This window comes from Uloborus diversus, chromosome 3, assembly GCF_026930045.1.
Source record: "Uloborus diversus isolate 005 chromosome 3, Udiv.v.3.1, whole genome shotgun sequence".
Lineage (NCBI taxonomy): Eukaryota > Metazoa > Arthropoda > Arachnida > Araneae > Uloboridae > Uloborus > Uloborus diversus.
This window is the reverse complement of record NC_072733.1, coordinates 119,258,497-119,279,390: the sequence shown is the minus strand read 5'-3', so window position 1 is coordinate 119,279,390 and position 20,894 is coordinate 119,258,497. Positions and strand designations below refer to the sequence as shown.

At 33.9% G+C, this 20,894-nt stretch overlaps 1 protein-coding gene across 1 annotated transcript in view; it reads left to right on the top strand.

The window, feature by feature from the left end:
* Positions 1–20,894, top strand: part of LOC129218917 (synaptojanin-1-like) — a 186,162-nt gene that overhangs the window by 92,674 nt on the left and 72,594 nt on the right. The window contains exons 9-11 of the mRNA XM_054853238.1: positions 7,283–7,364; positions 7,448–7,600; positions 8,836–8,992. Of these exons, the coding sequence (XP_054709213.1) occupies positions 7,283–7,364; positions 7,448–7,600; positions 8,836–8,992 (392 nt within the window). The remainder of the gene's footprint in view (positions 1–7,282; positions 7,365–7,447; positions 7,601–8,835; positions 8,993–20,894) is intronic.

Genomic DNA, 20,894 nt, shown 5'->3' with positions numbered 1-20,894 from the left:
TTTTTTGAAAAAATATTATACATTTCTCACCTCAAAAGTGTCCCCATGATTGAATGCACTTTTCTTTGTGACATGGATTTTTTGTGGATTTTTTAAAAAATTGATTCTCTTTACTTTATGGTATTTTTAAAAAAGTCTGCAGTTTTTTGCATGTCCCCTAGAGGGGGGCACATGTGAACAGGCCTGGGACACATATGAACACAAATGAAAAATGCAGGAGAAGCATCCTATTTTAAAGGAAAATTCTTCAATATGAAACATATACCTAAATAACAAATACATTGAAGGGGGTTTGTAACCTATACTGCTTCAGTTTCAATTATACAGTTATTGTTTCACTGAGAAACTATTTTTCCCGAATATACTGCACACTGTCAAATTCTGAAGTATCGTAGCCCATTCTGATCACTGAATAGACTAGACAAAACTTATATGACTACATAATACAAAGAATTTTTTTTTATGTAAGGGTTACTATATGTATATTTTGCTTTTAAGCTTCATACATTGTTTGTTAATGTATTTTAAAATGATTTTGAACTTCAGTTTTTATTAAAGAGAACTTTTGTGTCTTTTTATTTCCTGTAAGTATATATAACACTAAATTATTGATCAAATATTTAGTCAAAAAAAATTTAAAAAATAAAATATTAAATATTTATTTATTTATGTTTATTTATATTAATAACAATTGACAATAAATTCACAAACTGATTATAGGAAAACAATAATTATAAATATTTACACATTTTTAACACTTACAATATCCTACACTTGTAATAATATTAAGAAGAGGGGCACAGACACCCATATAGGAGAGTAAGGGGGCTAACCCCCCCCCCCTTTAAAATTAGAACTTTCTTGGTTTTAGTACTTTTTATTTGCAAAAATGAAAAAACATTTCTTCTCCAGCCTCTAGTGAATAAGTTATTAAAAATATCCAATTTTAATAACTCTATAATCTGTACTAAAGTCGGTTTCTATGGGAAAAATATCCTGCTAAACCATGGGGAAAGTATCTGAGCCCCCCCCCCCTTAAAATTTCACATATGGGCGCCTATGGAGAGCAGCTATGGGAACTGTTCACTAGTGCCCCTAGATGTTGTGTGCTCCTAGATGTTCGCAATGTTCATACAATGGTTCGTAATAGTAAGAGTTAGATTCGCAGTTAGTTTTAAAAATGTTATCACGTGAAGAAGACAGTGGTAAAAATTTTTCCACACCTGCGAGAACAAAGAAGTTGCCACCACAGAAACATAAAATGGCTCATTGCTCTAAATGTTTGCCTAGGGGGTACAACTGGTACTGTCCTTAATTGAGAATTTTTCCAGATTTTTTGCTTGAAGTGATATTAGTTAAACATATCATGTTCACATGTGCCCCATGTTCACATGAGCCCCCTCTTCTCCAACATGCCAAATTTCAAGTCAGTTGGCTAATATTTAAAGTTTTTACTCTTTAATTACTCTTGTAAAAGTAGGAAAAAGATCCCTTTTCAATGTTAATTACACACTGTCTACCCACATGAATAGCCTGGAAAAGTCAGAGAAATTTCTAATTTCTAAAAAAAAAAAGTGAGAGATTATTTTTATTTATCCGCTTCCGAAACTCTCGCACATTTTTGTCTACTGTGCCATCCTACCACTTAGACCTTAATAACTTCTTATAGACAATTATTTTCAACCGTTCTTACATTTTATTTTTTTGCTAAAGACTTTTATGCTCATTGTTACTTTACACCCATTTCCCGGGTGAGTGATTTCAAGCAATCGCGGAAATACCCCTCACTTCCCTTTTGCTGTGATCTTCCCGTCGGTGTATTGCTGACGTATGCGTTCTTTCTTGATTAGAAAAAGAAATAAACTTCTTTCTGTTGGTGAAGAGGGTAAAATAGGAGTGAGGGGGGATTTTTTATGCATTTTAAACTGCCCATTGAATCCGCTTCTATAACAATCTTTCATTTTTGTATAGTATTATTTTGCTGCTCAGATATAAGTATTTTTTTGTAGATTTATTTTCAAACCTTCTTATATTTAGTTGTTTGCTGAAGACTGCCTTGCCCATTCAAAAACATTTTCCAGTTCCATCCAAGTTAACTTAAGCAACCACAATTTGTCAAATTTAGTCTTAATGCTTACCAGACTTACTAGGCTTACCAAAGTTATGGCTCATGAAGATTTTAACAAAATTAAATTCATTTTGATTATATTTTGCTATTTTGTCATGCAAAATATATAAATATGGGAAAATAAAGATGCTTATACTCAAAGATTGAAATAGTGTGTGTAGCTGTTTTATTAATTTAAAAATAATTATTTTTATTCAAGTTCTTAAAATTATTATTAAAGCTCAAAAACAATTTTAGATAAGTGGACTTTGCCATTTTATTTATTTTTATACAAAGTACCAAACTGCTCTGCCAAATTTTAAATTGCTCCTCAAAATCACCACAGATGCTCATCAAATTGTTTCTCCAAGGTTGGCAACCCTGGATGAAACGTGTGTGCAATGTTGTAAAATCTTACTGTCCATTACGATCCGACAAATTGCAACGTTCTGAACATTTCAACATATGCAGTACATGGGATGGGATTCCAGATTTGCAAATGGGGATTCATGTCAACAGTGTTAATGGAGAAGCAACAGCTGTGATCTGGACCAAGTTGATAGCGGTTTCCCAGCCCCCTAACTGTCTGAACCTGGCCCCTTGTAATGTTTTTGTTCCCCCACTTGAAGAAAGAGCTTGAAAGAAACATTAGGAATCTGTAGAGAACATTCATGTTCCTTGAGGACATCTTCACCAAGGACTGCCAGGAGACCTTTTAGGCATGTAAATTGAGACTGTTCAAGTATATTGATGCAATAGGTTCATATTGAAGAGTTTTGATACTTTGTTTAGGTTGCACCAATAAATCGGTTTTTATGAAACAATGCTCGTTACATTTCTTGAATGCACTTTGTATGTCATAGAAATTGGGTATTGAAGTTTTTATATAATTTTAAAAGTACTTTTATTTATTTATTTTTTTATTTATTTTGGGGACTTGTATTTAAATACTGAAGAAATAAAATTTGAAAGAACATAAAAAATTATTATCAATCAATCATGAGTGTTTACTCATAACGCATTTTGTATCGTTTAAACTGATATCTTAAAGAACATATCGAACAGTTTGTTACCTGTAAATTGTATGTTATTGGTACAGAAAAGGTAGGAGAATCCAGACAAATCAGGGAAGTTGAAGTCTGAGCTGTATCAAGAAATAATACAAAATGGGAGCAGGGCAAACACAGATATATACATTACTGCTCTATTATAAGCATTCTTGAGTTCATTTTCACTCTTAACTATATCTGTGGATATAAGTAGAATAATAGGCGAAGGTTCTTTACTGAAAATCTGTGATTCGACTCTAAGTATACAACATGAGATGCTTCCAATATTTTTTTTTAACTTTCCCAACATGGAAAAAATTTCAGGCGTGAGGGTTATAGGAATGAGTCTGATGCTCTGGTGTTACCCCATAAAATGTGTGAAAACATGGTAAAACATATCCCTAGAAAAAGAAGATGATTTAGAAAATATTTTAGGGTTGAATACCCCCATAACCCTCCCAACTTACTCCAAATGTTCATGCTTTTGAAAATTTCACCTCTCTAGCCCCTCAGAAGAATGTTAATGGTTAATATAACTGTCTCTTCCCCTCCAAATAAAAATAATGACTCTGGAACTGTTGAAAACTAAGAAAATTGGGGGGGGGAGGGGGAGCTATTTCCAAAAAGTGGGATGTGATGGGGGAAAATGAAGGTCATATGTAGATTCAGGGGGCTCTTTTGCATTGGAATCAGCAAGAATGGTGAAAGAAGCATTTTATTTATTTATTTATTTTTTGAGCAATCACAAATTGCTGATTGCTCTCACTTGACCATTTTAGGCATCCGTCTGCCCATCCATCTGTCCATCGATTTTATTTTCCCCCCACATCTCTCTGCAGCACCATCGTCAACCAACCCCTCCTGATGCTGCCCACCAGTGAGCACCATTTCCAGGTTGTGTCCATATCCTACACACATGCATGCCTACATACACGTACACACACGTCTATGCATCTATGCTCACTAGGGTATCCCAAAAAAATAAGTTTTTTTTTTTTTTTTTTTTTTTTACGCATACCCTCCTATTTTCTTTTTTTTCATATCAAAACTGTTCCAAAAAAAGTTTCATGCAATTTGAAGCACAATAACCCGTGCCGACTTTCCCCTAAACGTGTAAATAGCACCTGTATCCCTAAGCAAGCGAACGCTGGCGACGAGATACTTTGCAAAGCTCAAAACAGCTGTATGGTGCACTGAAAACAAATCAAAACAGAAAAACATGTTGGGGGGCTTATCCGTGGCAATGTGCAAACAGTCAAACGTGTCAGTACGAATACACTCCAATGAGCGAGCGCATATAATAGTTCTTCTATCGCGAACAGAAGATGGCAGTGGAATTGCGTAGTTCGAAAAAAAAGAGAAATATTTATATTAGTCGTAAAACGTCAAATTACAGGCTCAAAACCTCCGTCTAACGAAGAAGTTCTGTCTGTTTTGTTTTATAACATTCAAGAAGTAAATTTAACCATCAGTGAAAGTGCAAATCTCACTATTCGGAAATATATCATCTTTTAAGAAAAGGCAATCCTTTCCACCAAATTGTTGCCAAATTGTGTAAATAAACTTAAAAACCTGTATCAAATTCTGAGAGACTTATAAAAAAAATGCAAAAAAACTGCAAGAAGTATTCAGGCAATGCTAGCAATAATTAGTGAGTAATTTGAAAAATTTATTCGATATTGCACATGCTGATGCACTTCGGTTAATCAAAATAGAGGAAGGTGGGATTTTCTTGCAACTCCAAAGAGAGACCTGCCGACATGGTCACTTAGTTGGAGGGGATAAAAAAAGTGGCCGACAGAGAGGAAAGGACTCGACTTCGAGCTGTCAACGAAAGGCGAATGAAGTACGATTCCACTTCAACATCCTCCGAATTGTATGAACCAGTACAAGAAGAATCCTCTTCGAGTTCTAGTGAAAATATACATTCAGAAAATTTCCCTGAAACACATAAATCACAGTACCTGGAACAAATACATCAGAACTTGGAGCAATTAAATCAGAACCTGGAACAAGTAAATATGTAATAAGGAGTGATTTTGTTGCTCCAAAGTTAGTTGCTGCATTGGACAGGTGTCAGTTAATTATACGAGATTCTGTGTATTCTTGAAGGTACTATTGAAAAGCGGAAATAGCGTGCGGAAAGAATAAAAATTGAATTTCAATACGAGGTACTGGATGTAGTGACTTTACATTAGGATGGGAAACTTACCTGCTTTGATTGCTCGAAAATCAAAAGCAGATCGCTTACCTATAATTTCACATGGATGTAAGGAGCAACTCATTGCTGTGCCTAAACTGAAAAATTCTACAGGAAAAGAACAGGCACAGGCTGTTTGGAAGGCAGTTTTAGGTTCGAATCTCGAAGACAAAGTTCAAATTCTCTGTTCTGATACTACAGCTTTCAATACAGGTCGTTTTAATGGTGTTTGCGCCCTTCTTGAGCAAAAATTTTTTTAAAAAAATGCTTTCCTTTGCTTGCCGCCATCATATATATGAACTGGTGTTAAAGGTAGTATTCGAAGTGAAAATTAAGCAAGTCATAAGAAGCTCTGATATTCCACTCTTCAAAAATCTGAGAGAGCCATGAAAAAAACATCGATCCCACTAAAATACAGTGCTATAGAGAAGCTGCGGAGTTGATCCGAATTGTGCCCGAACTTGAAAATTTACTTGGCTTTTACCGCGCTGAGCTTACTAATGTTACGGTCAGAGATGACTGCCGAGAGTTAATAGAACTGTCTATCATATTTTTAGGCAGAGATACAGAAAATAAAATTTAATGCAATAAAATAAGAAGCCATGCACAAGGCTCAATGGATGGCTCAAGCGATTTACTCCCTAAAACTATTACTGTTTAGTTAACAACTAAAATTAGGTACGAAAGAAAATAAAGCATTCTCACCTAGATATCTGCTTGTTTGTAGTGACAATATATGTGAAACTATGGCTTTAATGCATTTTGGCAGTCAAAACACCCAACAAAGATTTGTGCTTTTTGAAATCTTTGAAAGCGAACGAAAATGTGGACCCAACTACCTCAAAAGCTGCTCTACAAAAATTCATCCAGCATTTATGGTATTTGTCTGATGAAATAGCAGTTTTAGCTCTTTTTGATGATGAGGTAGAAAAAGAAACAAAATCAAAAATGCCGACAAATTTACGTTGAGAAGACCTCTCAATCCATGAGAAAAGATGCATTCCAGCGACAGAAGATCTTTGCAGTTCATTGTATGGTAAGTTTTTCGCATTGATTTCATTTAGTTGTTTAATTAATTATTCCTTTATATTGTTTATTTGTTACTAGTTATTTTATTATTTTGCAGAGAAAACAATTGATAATTTCATATCAGACAAAAACCAGTCATTGTTTACTAGACTTAAAATTGATGATAGTTTTTTCAAAAAGAGACCCTCTTTACGGGTCAATAAAATTTCGTTCCTTGATGCAAAAAAGTCTGTCTCAATGCTTAGAGCAGTGAATGATGTAGCTGAAAGAGCAGTAAAAAATGATGCAGGACTTCATGGTTAGCTAACAGCTGATGAGGAACAAAAATAATTTGTGTTACGTTACGTTCAAGAGCTCCAGAAGATCTATCCTGACTGCAAAAAGAAACATTGAAACGAAAATTTGTGCAATAATGTTTCTTGTAGTGTAATATTGTTGTAAGTATCTGCTTTAAATAAATTGATGTCGCGTGTAGTAAGGAATTATACAGTTAGCGATCTTTCCACTGTAGTCGCCATACAGGATTTTAGGTCCAACTTTGACCTCAAGCCGGCACGGGTTCCTGTTATTTTATTGCAATAAACATTTTTTCTCATGTTTCTGTAGTGAAATGGAAAAAATATGGAGAGTATGCGTATTCAATTTCACAAATTTCTTTTTCGACATTATATCTTGGGACACCCTAATGCGAACACATACATGCCTACATACACACACTCATGATTCCAAAAAGCATAAATTGAATTCAAGATGTCAAAAATTCAAATTTTCTTTTCTTTTTTTTTTTTTTACTGCACAGTACTAATGTGGAACTACATTTTTTAATAGACTAACTGCATTAATAAGATTTTTGTAACTTGTATATTTTGACTAAATTTTAACTTTATGTATTGATAGGTGTCAAACTGGAACATTTCGTACAAACTGTTTAGATTGCTTGGATAGAACTAATAGTGTACAAACATTTATTGGGCTTGAAGTAAGTTTGTTTATCTGCTTTTATTGGCTGAACTTTACAAGACAACCAAGTTTTATATCTGATTTTCTTTTTATCTTTTTAAGATTTTAAAGCAACAGCTCTCTGTTTTGGGAATTTCTGAGCAGCCTCAGATTACGTCAAGATTTAGTGAAGTATTTAAGCAAATGTGGATTCAAAATGGAGATCAGGTCAGCAAAATGTATGCTGGCACTGGTGCTTTGGAGGGAAGGTCAAAGGTATTTGTATTGGTGATTAGTACAAGTATGTAAGCTTAATATATCTTAATGACAAGCAGTGTTATATGTCAATTTAAATCTGTTAAGTAAAAAATCGTAAACATTGAAAACAGCCTCCCCCACTTATTCTTTTTGCTTAAAAATATGTATTTTGTTATACAAAAAATAAAATAATAAATACAATTTTAAAATGTTAAAAATTCTTAACCTTTAATAATATTATTTTTGTGCTATCAAGATTGCTTATTGTTTTCACTAGACTGTTGTTGTTGTCCAATCCTTTTTGAGGTCCACAGGCCTCCACATGTAGGTGCTCTTCCTGGGCAACTTCTCCCCTCGTCCTTACCCATGAGCCCCGGGAAGCAACTTTATTTGTACCCGATACTCTCAACTTGACACAATCCTCTTGACAAAAACAGCATCCGCCGCACATCATCCAGCATCCGGCAATCAACATCTAGAATCCAGCTCTTGGCATTATTTTGAACTTTGATACCTGGAATTAAAAATATGAGTTTCATGTTTATGATTATGATAAGAGCCACTTGTAGAAACATTAAACCCAATGAGTAGGATCTTATCGCAATTCGCGCCTGCAAAAAACATGATTTGAATGCAAGGTATCAACATTCTAATACCAGGGGCTGGATTTTAAATGCTGTGTGCTTGTTTTTTATTATTATTATTGTTATTTATTTAGTTATAACTTTGAATCGTTGATAAATATTGAAATTTAAATTTATAATGTCTTTTAAAGCTAAAGTAAGTCAGGCAAAATTTTCCCTTTAAAAGCACACCTGCTAATAATGTTTTTATTTATGTATATAAATTAAATATGAATATTTTGCATCATAAAAAACTATTGCACTTAACCATCAAACCAAACCAGCACCTTAACAAAAATCAAATTTATAACAGTTTGAGCCGATCTGTATTTGGGTGTTTCAGAAACTAACCTTTATGACACTTTAGATAGTCTCGGGTTCACACTTCAGTTATTATTCACTATGAAATAAATCTATTAGACATTATAAAATGTTAGCTCTAAGTTTCATTCGCTTACACACTATGCTTATTTTGTATGAGATATTATTTTCCATCAAAAATCAAATTTCATCTCCTGTAAAATTACAGCTAGTTTAAAACTTTATGATTGCTTCATAAGTGAGTAATGTAATTGAATTATTGAAAATCTACATTTGATAGCTTAAACACTGTTCTTTTTTCTTTTTCAGTTACGAGATGGCTCTCGCTCTGTTGTCAGAACGATACAAAACAATCTGCTTGATAGCAGTAAGCAAGAAGCTATAGATATTTTATTGCTTGGCAGTGCTTTATATAATGAAATAGCTGACTATGCCCGAGCTATTCTTCCTCCCAGCATGCTGAGTTGTAAGCATTTTTTCTGAAATTGAAAAGCCTATTTAACCTGTCTAGTTTTCAAATGTTTCATTATAATAAAGCACGGTTTTAATTTGTTTTGATTAATTTCTAAATCTCTAAAAGCGGAAAATTTCTTTGTAAGTAAAATAAGTTAGTGTAAAAAGCTTCTTCTTGATGTAAATGGTTAGGTTTTGTAGAGTAAATAAGGAATTTATCTGAGCTTCTTCCCAAGCACTACAACCAGTTGCCGGTCCAGACTGTCTCAGTCAGAAACAAAATCTTGAGCTATTCAAAGCTATAATCTTCCATCAGTTGACTCTCAAGTCCTTCAACCACTTTTCTACTCTAGCTGTCCATCTTGTTTTCTGTCTTCCCTTTTTCCTTTCCCTTATAGAGTTAGATAAGTTAGTTTCTTAAGGGAATTTTCATCGCTGTATCAAAATGCATGTCTGAACCAGCTAATCTGAGAAACCTTGATCACTTTGTCTATATTAGGTTCTCTGTATTTCAATTGAAGTTCATGGTTATATCGTATTTTCCAGATTCCGTTCTCTTTTACTGCACTAAAGATCTTTCTCAAAATTTTTATCTCCAAAGTCATCAGTTTCACTTCATTTTCTTTGTTAATTGTCCAGCATTTGCAACCGCATAAAACAGTTGTTTTACTAGTATTTTTCAAAAACTCTATTTTTGTTTTGCTACTTATGTATTTAGATTTAAACTGGTTTTACATTTCTTTATAACATCTGTTAGCCATCTTGATTCAATTTTTGATTTCAATTTTTATGTTATTACTGCTATTTATACAGTTGTACCTAAGTATTTAAGTTGGTGCAGTTGTTCAAACTCATATTCATTAATTTTCAGTGGTTGTAGATTTGTGAGTCTGTTTGTTATAGCCATGAATTTTGTTTTTTCCTCATTGACTATCAATCCTAAGTTTTTTGCTGCTGCTCTGAGTGCACTAGAAGTCTCAACAATGGCTGCTTTAGTTCTTCCCTCAGTATCAGTATCATGTGCAAATGCTAGCCATTGAACGAATTAAAAAAAAATTGCTTTCTAAGTTTATCTACCAGTTTCTCTAATCGCTTTCTCTACTGCTAAATTAAACAGATTACATGAATAGGAGTCTCCTTAATGGCATGAATAGGAGTTTCCTTCTTTCAGTCCCTTTTTGGTTTAGATTAGATTCAATAAATCTGGTCCCAACTTTACTGTACATTTTACTCTGTTGAGCCATTGTTATGAGGTCAACCATTTTTTTTAGGGATTCCCAGCTCTAACAGTGCCTGAAGCGATTTCTCTATAATGATGTTATTGTAAGCTGTTCTAAATTCAATGTAAAGATGATAAGTATCAATTTTATATTCTTTGGCCTTCTCCAGTATTTGTCTAATTGGTCTTTCCTTTTGCAATGCATACTGGTATTCCCCAATTACCCTGTTAGTATGTGTTACAAGTTGTTCTACCAGGACGTTTGTGAATAACTTGCATGATGTGTTCAAGAGAATACTTGCAAACTATTTTTTATAGCATATTAACATGTGAGAACAGGAGGGTTCTAAAGGCAGAGGCTAAGGCAGATAATAACTATCTACATTTTTTTCAAGTAGTGTTATTAACATTTAGTTTTGTCTCAAGCATGATCTTGCAAAATTACAGTTGAACCTCCATGTACTGAAGTAACAAATAGCTGGGAAAAAATTTGATACAGTGAATTTGTGATATATTGAAGAGACCTTAAGGTAGAGGTAGGATTTTTAGCATCAAAAAATTCGCCTTTTTTACAATTTTTTTTAGAAAATGGTTTGAATTTATTTATTAACATCCTTTTGTGCATTATTTGTATAGTTTTAAGTATACTCTATAAATTTTTGAACAAAAGATATTCACAGACAAGCCAGTGACACAGCTTTTCCCAGAGCACCTTTGGAAAAAGGAGATTTGCCGGGTTCACTGTATCTCAGCTGACATTAATCTGAAGTCAAATTCTATTTGAATTTAGTCAAAGTATTAATCAATCCTCCCCTTACTTTCACAGATCTTTTCTTGTTTGACTTTAAAATTTTTGGCAGCCCTTCAAAGTTAAAAGTGCTATTTTTCACAAAATATTCTGCTATTTTGTTTGTAAAAAGCCCATTTAAAAAATACTCATACTCAAAGTAGGGGGTAGGTTTTCATATGCAGAATTTGTGTACTAAATTTGAAATGAATCGGTCAATTGGTTTTAAAATGGGAGTGAACACAGGGGTGGCAAATAGGGGGGTCAAGAGGGGGTGATCGCACCCCCAAATTTTTTGAGAGGGATGCTAAAAAATGAGCAAATTCAATTTACGTAAATCGCAAATCAATGTTCATGAAAAAATATTCTTGCTAGATATCTGTAATGGTTGTTGAAACTTAACACATTTTCAGACATGAGCAAGTATTTTCCGTTTTTTGAATGATTAATTAGAAATTCATCAAGCCTTTACTGGCCTTTTCAGAACAGAAAAAACTGATGAAGAATCACGGTTAATTTTAACTGAAGACGTAATTTCCTCATATCGGCTAAATATTTCAATCTTGTGTGCTCTGTAATGATGATTATGAGAGGCCCGTGCAGTGGTGTAGCTGCATGATTTTCACAAGAAAATGCCTTGATATTTTACGTTCATTGTTACGGTCGTATTTTAAGTATGTTTAATTAATTAGTGTTCATCACTTTCTTCCGCTAGAAACACATTTCAGCTGCTCAATGCATAGTATGCTGTCATAGATACTTCTAAAAAATATATACTATTTTTGAAAAAAAAATTTCACATCAACTATCTTTTCTGGGGCACTTTAACTATGCAATCTCGGATTGACACAAGAAGGTCTTCAAGAGACAACACAAGATGGTCTTAAACCATAAAAACCCTTCTCGATGATTTCAAAGAGGTGATTTTGGAAAACAACTCTTTCAATAATTAAAAAGCTAATGTCCTTTAATATGTCTTCGTTTGAATTTTTATTCGCTTTGTTTGTACTGAGGACTGTTTTTGAACAATGCTTTCTTCAACCAGCTAAACTTCATTTTTGGACTGTTCAAGCTTTAGTTCAAGCTACAATTGAAACTATTAATAAATTTCGCATAGATGTATATTTCAACCAAGCGTGGATCTTTTCAAAAAAAAATTCTTACTTCAAGACAATTTTAAAAAGGCACAAAGAATATTCAAATAAATTTCGAAGAGGTGACCAAAATACACATGATGATATAAAGTCAAACATTATTAAACGTATTGTAAATAAAGAATAGATTCAGTTTCTAATGTAATTAACACAAGATTTGATGATAAATATTTTTCTGTAATGTTATCTCTTTATTCCTGTACTGTTGGCTCTGGTGAATTCCTGCAGTAACGGAAGGACAGTTTTACAAAAAAAAATCGATGCATTTCTGTCTGCGAGCATATCAAAATTAATATTTTTCCAAAAACTGATGCATTGACTTTTATACACACCACAGTAAGTAGCTAAAAAAGCCAAACACAAGAATTTTTTGTTAGTAACTTTTTTTTAAAATCAAATTTTAAAAATGGTAACGGAAGGACATTTTTGCAACAGGATTTTCACGCTATCATGCTCTCCCTAAAAGTTCAGCCAAACTGTAAAAGGGAAAATTCTGTAAAAATTAGGGCACATACAGGAGTGTTCAATCATTAAAATTTCACCTTTAGTTTTAAAAAATAATTATTTTAAGCATGTGAACTGTGTATTTGTTAAGGGCGTCCAAATGTTTATGAATCCTTTGGCATTTTCTTATGATTTGGTGTTTTTGATTCAGCTGTATTTTCAACATTATTTATTGACTTTCAAAGTCAGTCTGTTGACTTTGAAGTGAAATCTCCTTCAATTTGTTGAAGTACTTACTATATTCAATAACATAACTTGTTAAAAGATTCAAATAGCGCATATTTTGTGTGTCAGGATGAGAATGGATATTTTTGGAGCCTTTTCTCTCAATCTTTTTGAAAGTTGATCTATGAATTTACTGATCTCTTCTCAGTACTTTTAAAGGTTAAATCAATGCTCTAAACAGTCTTTTCCTGTGACTTGTGGCAACAAATCTGAAAGCAGTTTCAATACTGTATTGTTCCAATATAAATTTCATGTTTTCAAACATATGTTTTTAATTGAATTGGCTTGTCATATCACAAACATGTCATACCAAAATGATTTTCACATGCTTAGGAGTTTTTAAGTGTAGTTTTCATGATTTTCATCACATACAATAGAGGAAATAAAATCATGAAATAGTTTTTAATAAATTTAAATAAAAGTTAAATTCTTAAATAAAAGCACACATAATTTTCATACAAATATTACTTACATATGTTTTTAATGTAACTACCAACTTTATATAAGAGTTTGTTTTGTACTAGCATTCCAAAATTTTAGCCTGTACCAGCTTATAGTTAAATGTCCTTCTGTTACCGTTAAAAACCATATAAATTAAATCTATATTAAAATTCTAACTATGCCTCCTTGACAAGGGACATAATTCTGCTTTGCATAAAAAAAGCATTAGTTTCTATACCCAATAGGTTCTTGGTGAATTAACTGAGATATAGTATTTTGGTAACAGAAGGAGATCAAATTGTCACCTTAGTAATGGACCTATTTCATGGTTGAAAAAAAAAAAAAGAATTTTAAATTACTTACCAAAAAGTTTAACTAGACATTCAAAAGACAAAAGTTAACCTAAATATTATATGCTGATAACAAGTTTATTGAAGTTATAGTATGTAGGAAAAAAGAGATTTTTTGCTCTGTAGAAACCCAAAGAGAAAACTTAATTTTGCACTTGATTTTCTAAAAGCAATCAAACTATTTGGCAAAAACCAGTTAAGATTCAAAAAATTCATTTATTTCTGTAGAGAATGGTATATGGCAAGTGACAGAAAATTAATTTTTTAAATTCAAGTGTCATGTCTCCTTTTTCCTGGAATTCACCCTCTATATTATCTCTATTACCTCTATATTATATCAACTATTCCAATCAGTTCATCTAGTTGAGAAAATTCATTTGCATGTCTCAGGAGGTTAGAGAATTATTTTCGAAGATCAATGGGGGAAAAAAAGAAAAAACTTACTGAAAAAAGAGCATGACACTGGGCATATATTGTTGGATTAGGAACAAGATTTCCAGTTATTCTGTATTTTTAAAATCAAGCATTAAAACTTTATTAAAAGGTGAAAACTGTAGAATCAAGATACTTTGCATGAAAACATTGTATTATAAAATGAATTACAAATTTTGTCATAAAAATTTAAATTGTTTTTGAACACTAATTTTATTAGTTCTAAACCCATATCATGATTACTTGCTGTTAGCCAATATGTGTTTTGTTCCATACTGAGGTATAATTCATATTTAAAAAACTCGACCCCCCCCCCCCCCAAATGAAATGCTAAAATGCTGCCCCTGAATGAACACAGACTTTGAAAAAGCGGTGTTGAGAAAAACGGGTTTAAAGTTTTAGAAGCTAAAAAACATCAATTCCAGCTAGATTACAGTCGCTGTAGCAGTTTCCATCTCCTCAGCCTCTTCTTTTTTCGCCTTTTATTTATATTATATTTAATTCACCCCAAGCAAGCAGCAATGGCATTCTGAGAGTCAGCAGCTGCCAGAACTGCTGCATTCTTCAGCAGCTGTCGGAGCTACAGTTTCAAAAAGCGGAGACTGAATACAGTGACCTCTCACTTGTACGCGACCAAAGATGACAACGAAATTTTCGCGCACAAGTGAGATTCGCGCATAAGTGAAAAACCCCCAAAATAAACTTAAATACAGTAAATTATCAACAGTTATAGTAATACTAATAGTACACTACTGATACTAATGAATAAATACGCACATAATTTCCATTTATGCATTGTAATTTAATAAAAAGGGTAAAATTTGAAGTTACACGTTTTGTCATTTTTTATGCACTGTACAGTATGTAAGCGAATTCCACAAAACCTAAAAACTGTCGCGTGATCAGTGTCATTGTCATAGTCTGTGAGGATACAAAAGATCCTCGATAGGCTATGTCAATGCTTTCCGCTTCACCACGACTTTTAGGAAGGTCAACCTTTTCGCATGTAACCTGTTCTCCCCTCTAGGTGTCAATCACAAGACTAACTGCACCCTCAATCACACACTTGCGCGAAAAAAAACGCGTTCTTGGAAACATTTTGAACATTGGAATAAAGGTGTGTGAAAGCATTCCAAGAGACATCAAGAAGGGTACGAATCTTCTGATAAGCAAAGCGTGAGTAGGTGATTTAACTAAAATTTGAAAAAATTTTATCGCGCATTAGTGAAAGGTGCATTATAGGTTTCGCTAATAAATGAACAAGAGTTAACATTGTTTTCCTATATCGCTGGCCGGGCCCGTGAGAAAAACGCGCATAAGTGAAAAACGCATATAACAGAGGTTGCGTATAAGTGAGAGATCACTGTACTTCATAACTTTGAGAATTTCGCTTGAAACAGCTTGAAATTTTGGGAATGTATTTTTGAAATGTTTAACTAAAAGAGAAAAATTCACTTTTTTGGAAACTACAACCCCCCCTCCCAATATTGTTATAATTACTCCCAACATGTTAAGGTTAAAATGACTATTTTTATACAGAGTGCCATTTCTAGTTCATATGTGAATTTTGTGAAATTTCGAGTTCATATGTGAATTATGTAAAAGTTAAGAATTGAAAAATGAATTTATGAGAAAAAATATATTGAGTCGTAGAAACTTTTTTAAAACCATTTATTAAAGCAGTGATTACATTGATCAGAATTGCATTCTTTTCTTTAAAAAAAAATCTACAAATGTGTTGCTAAACAACCAGTTTTGCAAAATGTTTAATAAAGAAATGTTCCTATTTATTCCGTTCATTAAAATCTTCAATCGGTTACATATTCTGAGAACTTAAGTCTCAGAAATATTGTTTCAAATGCCTTCTGCATTTCGTTTTTTGATGGCTAGGAAATTTTGAAACTTTTATTGAATGTAAGCAGATTTTAGGGTGAGAAACAATCATCAAACAAAAAGAATAACTAGAAATGGTTTTTACAGGACAGGCTGCAACCAAAATTTGTAAACGACTTGCAGAAATTTATGAGTTCCAGAACAAAACAACCACTTGCTTGCTCATTCCTCAATCCCAGTTGACTTGTAGGGTTTGTAGTACTTAACTTCCCTCAGCTATTGATTTTAATTTTTGTGACACAAATGGTATAAAATTGAATGGAATAAAATATAAATGGAATACGGTATTGAAAAATATTTCAGTGCACAGAGATTTTCTCGATCTAGAGAAAGTTTTTCAATGAAATGATCATATAGATTTTCTAAACGCTTGATACACAGAAGATTTCTATGTGAGAAGGTTTTAATATATAGACGTTCAACTGTATTTGCATCTAATTAAAAAAAAGAAAACTTTTTATGCATCAGTTGTAATCGTGTGAGTTATGTTGTTATGAAGTATACCCTTACATGTTAACATTATTTTAATGTTTGAAATAGAATTCTAGTCATCAAAAAGGCCTTCTTCTAAGGCTTTGTTTAGGTATATAATTAGCTTTTAATTTCTTGCAAATGTAGTACAGTGGAGCGTTACAAATCTGCTTTCTTGAAATCCGCTGTAGCGTAGTGGTAGTATGTGTGGCATGCTGAGTGGAAAGCAAGTAGTTACCAGGGGTAAACTTAACATTGTTTTTATTTACACACTATTTACAAGATTCAGAAATGCACAATTGATTCGTAGTTAGATAGATTTCTGGAGAGTCAGAAAAACATGACTCCTCTCCAAAGTTTTTGATCGTTCTCCTCGTTTTCCAAGTCAGCCGCGCCCCAGCCCCGCAAAATTCATTTCCCCTTTTTCTTGGAAAACAAATGGGGATTCTCTCTCTCCTTTCCCAAGGATGCAGCTGGTCCATGGATGCAGGTGGCCATCCTGGGAACGGAATGTTAAACTTGAGCCAAAACGGCCAAAGGTCAGCTTGGGGGCGGAACCTAGTATTTTATGGATTTGAAAGAATTCGATGCAGCTGGCTTAAAAACGTGGGAATGAGTAAAAAGTGTGGGAAACAGTGGCATCCATTGACAGAAAGCGTACTATGCCACAACTCCTTCCCCCTTTAGAACTTTCAAATCCATTAAGAAATTAAACAATAATACGTAATGCAAATTCACATCAAAATATCAAGCATTTCTTTCCTATAAGTTGGTTGTGATACAAAAATAAACAGCTTGTCTGGTCTTAACTCATTTAAAATTTCAAAATTTTAGTTTAAATTAAAATTTCAAAACATTTAAGATGTATAGCATAATAACCTGACCAATGCAGTTGCTTTAAAAATGCACAGTTAACACATTTTCAGTTTTTTAGTAATGTCACTAAAATAATTTTCAACCAATCTAAAAATTAAAAAACCTGAAAAATCATTAATCAATCATTTGTCAAATGATGAACAGATTCAATCATAAATGATAACATACTTAATACATTAAGTAAAACTTGTACATACACAAAACCAAAATTTTAAAAATTTTGCAACTACATTGAAACTTTAGTAAGTGGAACATTATTTTATGACTGTCATCAAAGTTTTCCATGCTAGGGAAACTCTTTAAGTCGAATTTTTCTTCTTTTTTTCTTTTTGCTCCTCAAAAAGTAAGAACAAAAATAAAGAAATCGGCACCATCGCCTTGCATCAAAATTGATTCCAAAAAATACCTCTCGAATAATTGAAATTAGTTTCAAAAGGGCTTTCTTCTTATCAGTTGACTTCCCAGCTATCTGACGTTTATGTCTAGCTTCGATCAACTTCTCCATTTGCTTATGGCAACCAGACCAGAAAAAATTTTGGCTCAAATTTTTACCAGACTTTGTCATTCCCTCATCTGCAGAGGTACCCTCCTGACAAAGAGTAAGTATTTTACTTCTCAAACTTTCTGGGACAACCGCTAATTTTCTAGTGTTACCCATGTGATCCTCCTGAAACCAAAACAGTTTTCCATTTTCAAGACAATAATAGTCCTTTTCCTTTAGACCCGTATTTTTCCCCGTTAACTCAAAGAGGGGCTTAAGAGTGGGGCACTCCATCTGCGCTGACTTGAATTCCTCAGGACTTATCCTGGCTAACAATAATTCTGGCTCATTTCTATCGACTTCCGGAATTCCTACATTTTTCCAAAGGCGTTACGGGAAAAGTTGGAGTATTGTCCAAAGAAACCTTACACTTCTCAGAAGGATTTTTTCCTTCTGAACTTTGTTTTTCATGAGCCTGAGCACGCGTTGTTACAGCATCTAAAGCATCTCTGTTCGAGCAATACTTTTCGAAGCTGTCCCCTAACAAAAGCGCAGTTCTATTTCCTAATAAGTATCTCCCTTGATCTAAATCGTCACTTATGACTGCTACCTTAGTTTTCACTTTCCCAAATTTACCTTCTAAGTAAACACTGGCAAGGGGTAAACAAACTTTATTTTTGTCTAAAGGCGTTTGTAACCAAATATTTTCCCCGGTAAAATCGCTATGGTTTACATATTTTCTGCAAACCAAGTCAATAGAACTACCACTGTCCCGAAGAATACGAATGGGAAAAGAATTCACAGTTCCCTCAGTAATGAATGGAGCTAATAGCTCTTCTCCAGCGAGATTTTTAACGCAATTGAGTACCTCTTCCGCCACGGGGAATCCACTATTCTTTTTATTCTTAGGACAAGTCGGCCACAAATGTGTCTCGCTGCTACACCCAAAGCACCGCAGGGGTCTTCGCCTCTCAAAACTGTTGTTTACCCTATCGGAAAGGGATCTGTTTTGGGGTTTATCGCTTTCGTTCTTTATTAGCTCCGCCTTTTCAGACAAATTATTCCTGTCCTTTTTTCCGAATTTGAATTTTTAAATTTCCTTACTTCATCGTAGTTGTCAAGCATGTCTGCTAACTTCGAAGAGCTTTTTATTGTTGACCAGTCATCTAGGAAGTGTTCTTTTGCTTCCGATGGGGCTCTTTTTTTCATCTGATCAGTAATCATAAGGTCTTTTAAATTTTCAAAATCCTTAACCTCTAGACTGTCAATCCATTCATTTAGATAGTTTCTAAGCTCAAAAACAAAGTCTTTCCAGGTACTGTTGTCACGTTTTTGGTGCTGAACGAATTTTTTTCGGAAGCTTTCGGCACTTAACTTAAATCGCTTTAAGAGCAAATTTTTAACAAAAGAATAATTTTCAGCGTCTTCATCTGATTCACGCGCTATTAGCTGGGCTATTTCTAAGGGCAAAAATGGTATCAATTGTGATACCCAATCACTTTCCTCAATGCCCGCTCGTCTAACTTGCCATTCGAACATGACTCAGTACAGACAAATATCACTTTGGGAAGAATCAAATTTAGGTATTAAATTGTGAATACTGGATTGAATTACTCTAGTGGAAGAACTTGCTGTCCCCCCATTCGTGCTCGTGCGCATAGCAAGTTCAAAAGCACGTTGTTTATCCTTTTCCTCTCTCTCAATTCTACCCCTTTCATCTTTCTCTTTCTTATCCCTAATTTGAACAATTTCCTCTAAAAGAATCTGAGCTACCTCTTCCTCATAATCAGTACATTCGGTAATTTGTTTTATTAAATCTAGCTTCCGTATTTTGGAAGTAAATTGTACCCCGTACTCTGTTGCGAGTTCTTCAAGGTCCACCTTCTTTACTTTTATCAAAAATGCCATATTAAAATAAAATGCAAATTACAATAACCAAAACTCTTTCAGTAAATTTTTAAAAAAACCGCACACACAAGAGTGTTTAAGTGGCATAAAATTAAAGTTGTATGAAAAGCATCAGAACAAACAGCAAAAGCACAAAATAAGTAAACAATTCAATCTGATGTAAACAAGCAAATGCACTGTTTTGAATTTTTACCAACAAGCTATTCACAACCAACAATAAGAGAAAAAACTTACGCTGGCTGTACCCTGGCAATGCTTCAAAGTAATCCAATGCAACTTAAATGTTCACATCACATAGCACTCGCGAAAAAATGAGTCAATTTGTTCTAAATATCACATTTCTTGGACAGAACCAAATGCGCGGCTAAACACACTGTTCAGAAACGGACGTTCTGACCAGAATCAGACCAAGTTGGCCTCACCAATAAATTTGTTCACAAATTTCCCCGGAGAACAGGATGTCTCCTTAACGCATGTCACAGCGTCACACAATCGGCAGGAATAGCCCAGGAACAACACAATCGGCTAGGGTAGCCGTAGGAACAACGCAACAGGCAAGGATCGCCACTGGAACACTTCACACATACACATCTGCCAGGTTGGACAGAGAAAAATTTCGAATCTTTCGAAAAAATATATCTCAGAGATCAGGATAATCGCGAGACGACTACGAAATTCCGTTTTTCTCAACAGATCTGCAGGGCGATCTTTTCACTCACTTTCGACTTCTCATCAAGATCGGGGTCGATCTTCTCCATTCAACAGAAGAAACCAGCAGGAGGTCCTTCACGCCGGAGCAAGGAAGCAGGAGCGAAGTCATAAAAACTGACCATAAAATAAGATCAGGGGTCGATCTTTCTTTTTTCGCAGCTAGGCTGCAGCAACACAACTTCTCAAAGAAAGATTGCCTTTCTTCAATAGAGAAGAGAGGACGAAAAACTCTCATTTTCTATCTAACTTTCAATCTCCACCGCTGGCTCCAAATTATATCTTGCTGTAGCGTAGTGGTAGTATGTGTGGCATGCTGAGTGGAAAGCAAGTAGTTACCAGGGGTAAACTTAACATTGTTTTTATTTACACACTATTTACAAGATTCAGAAATGCACAATTGATTCGTAGTTAGATAGATTTCTGGAGAGTCAGAAAAACATGACTCCTCTCCAAAGTTTTTGAT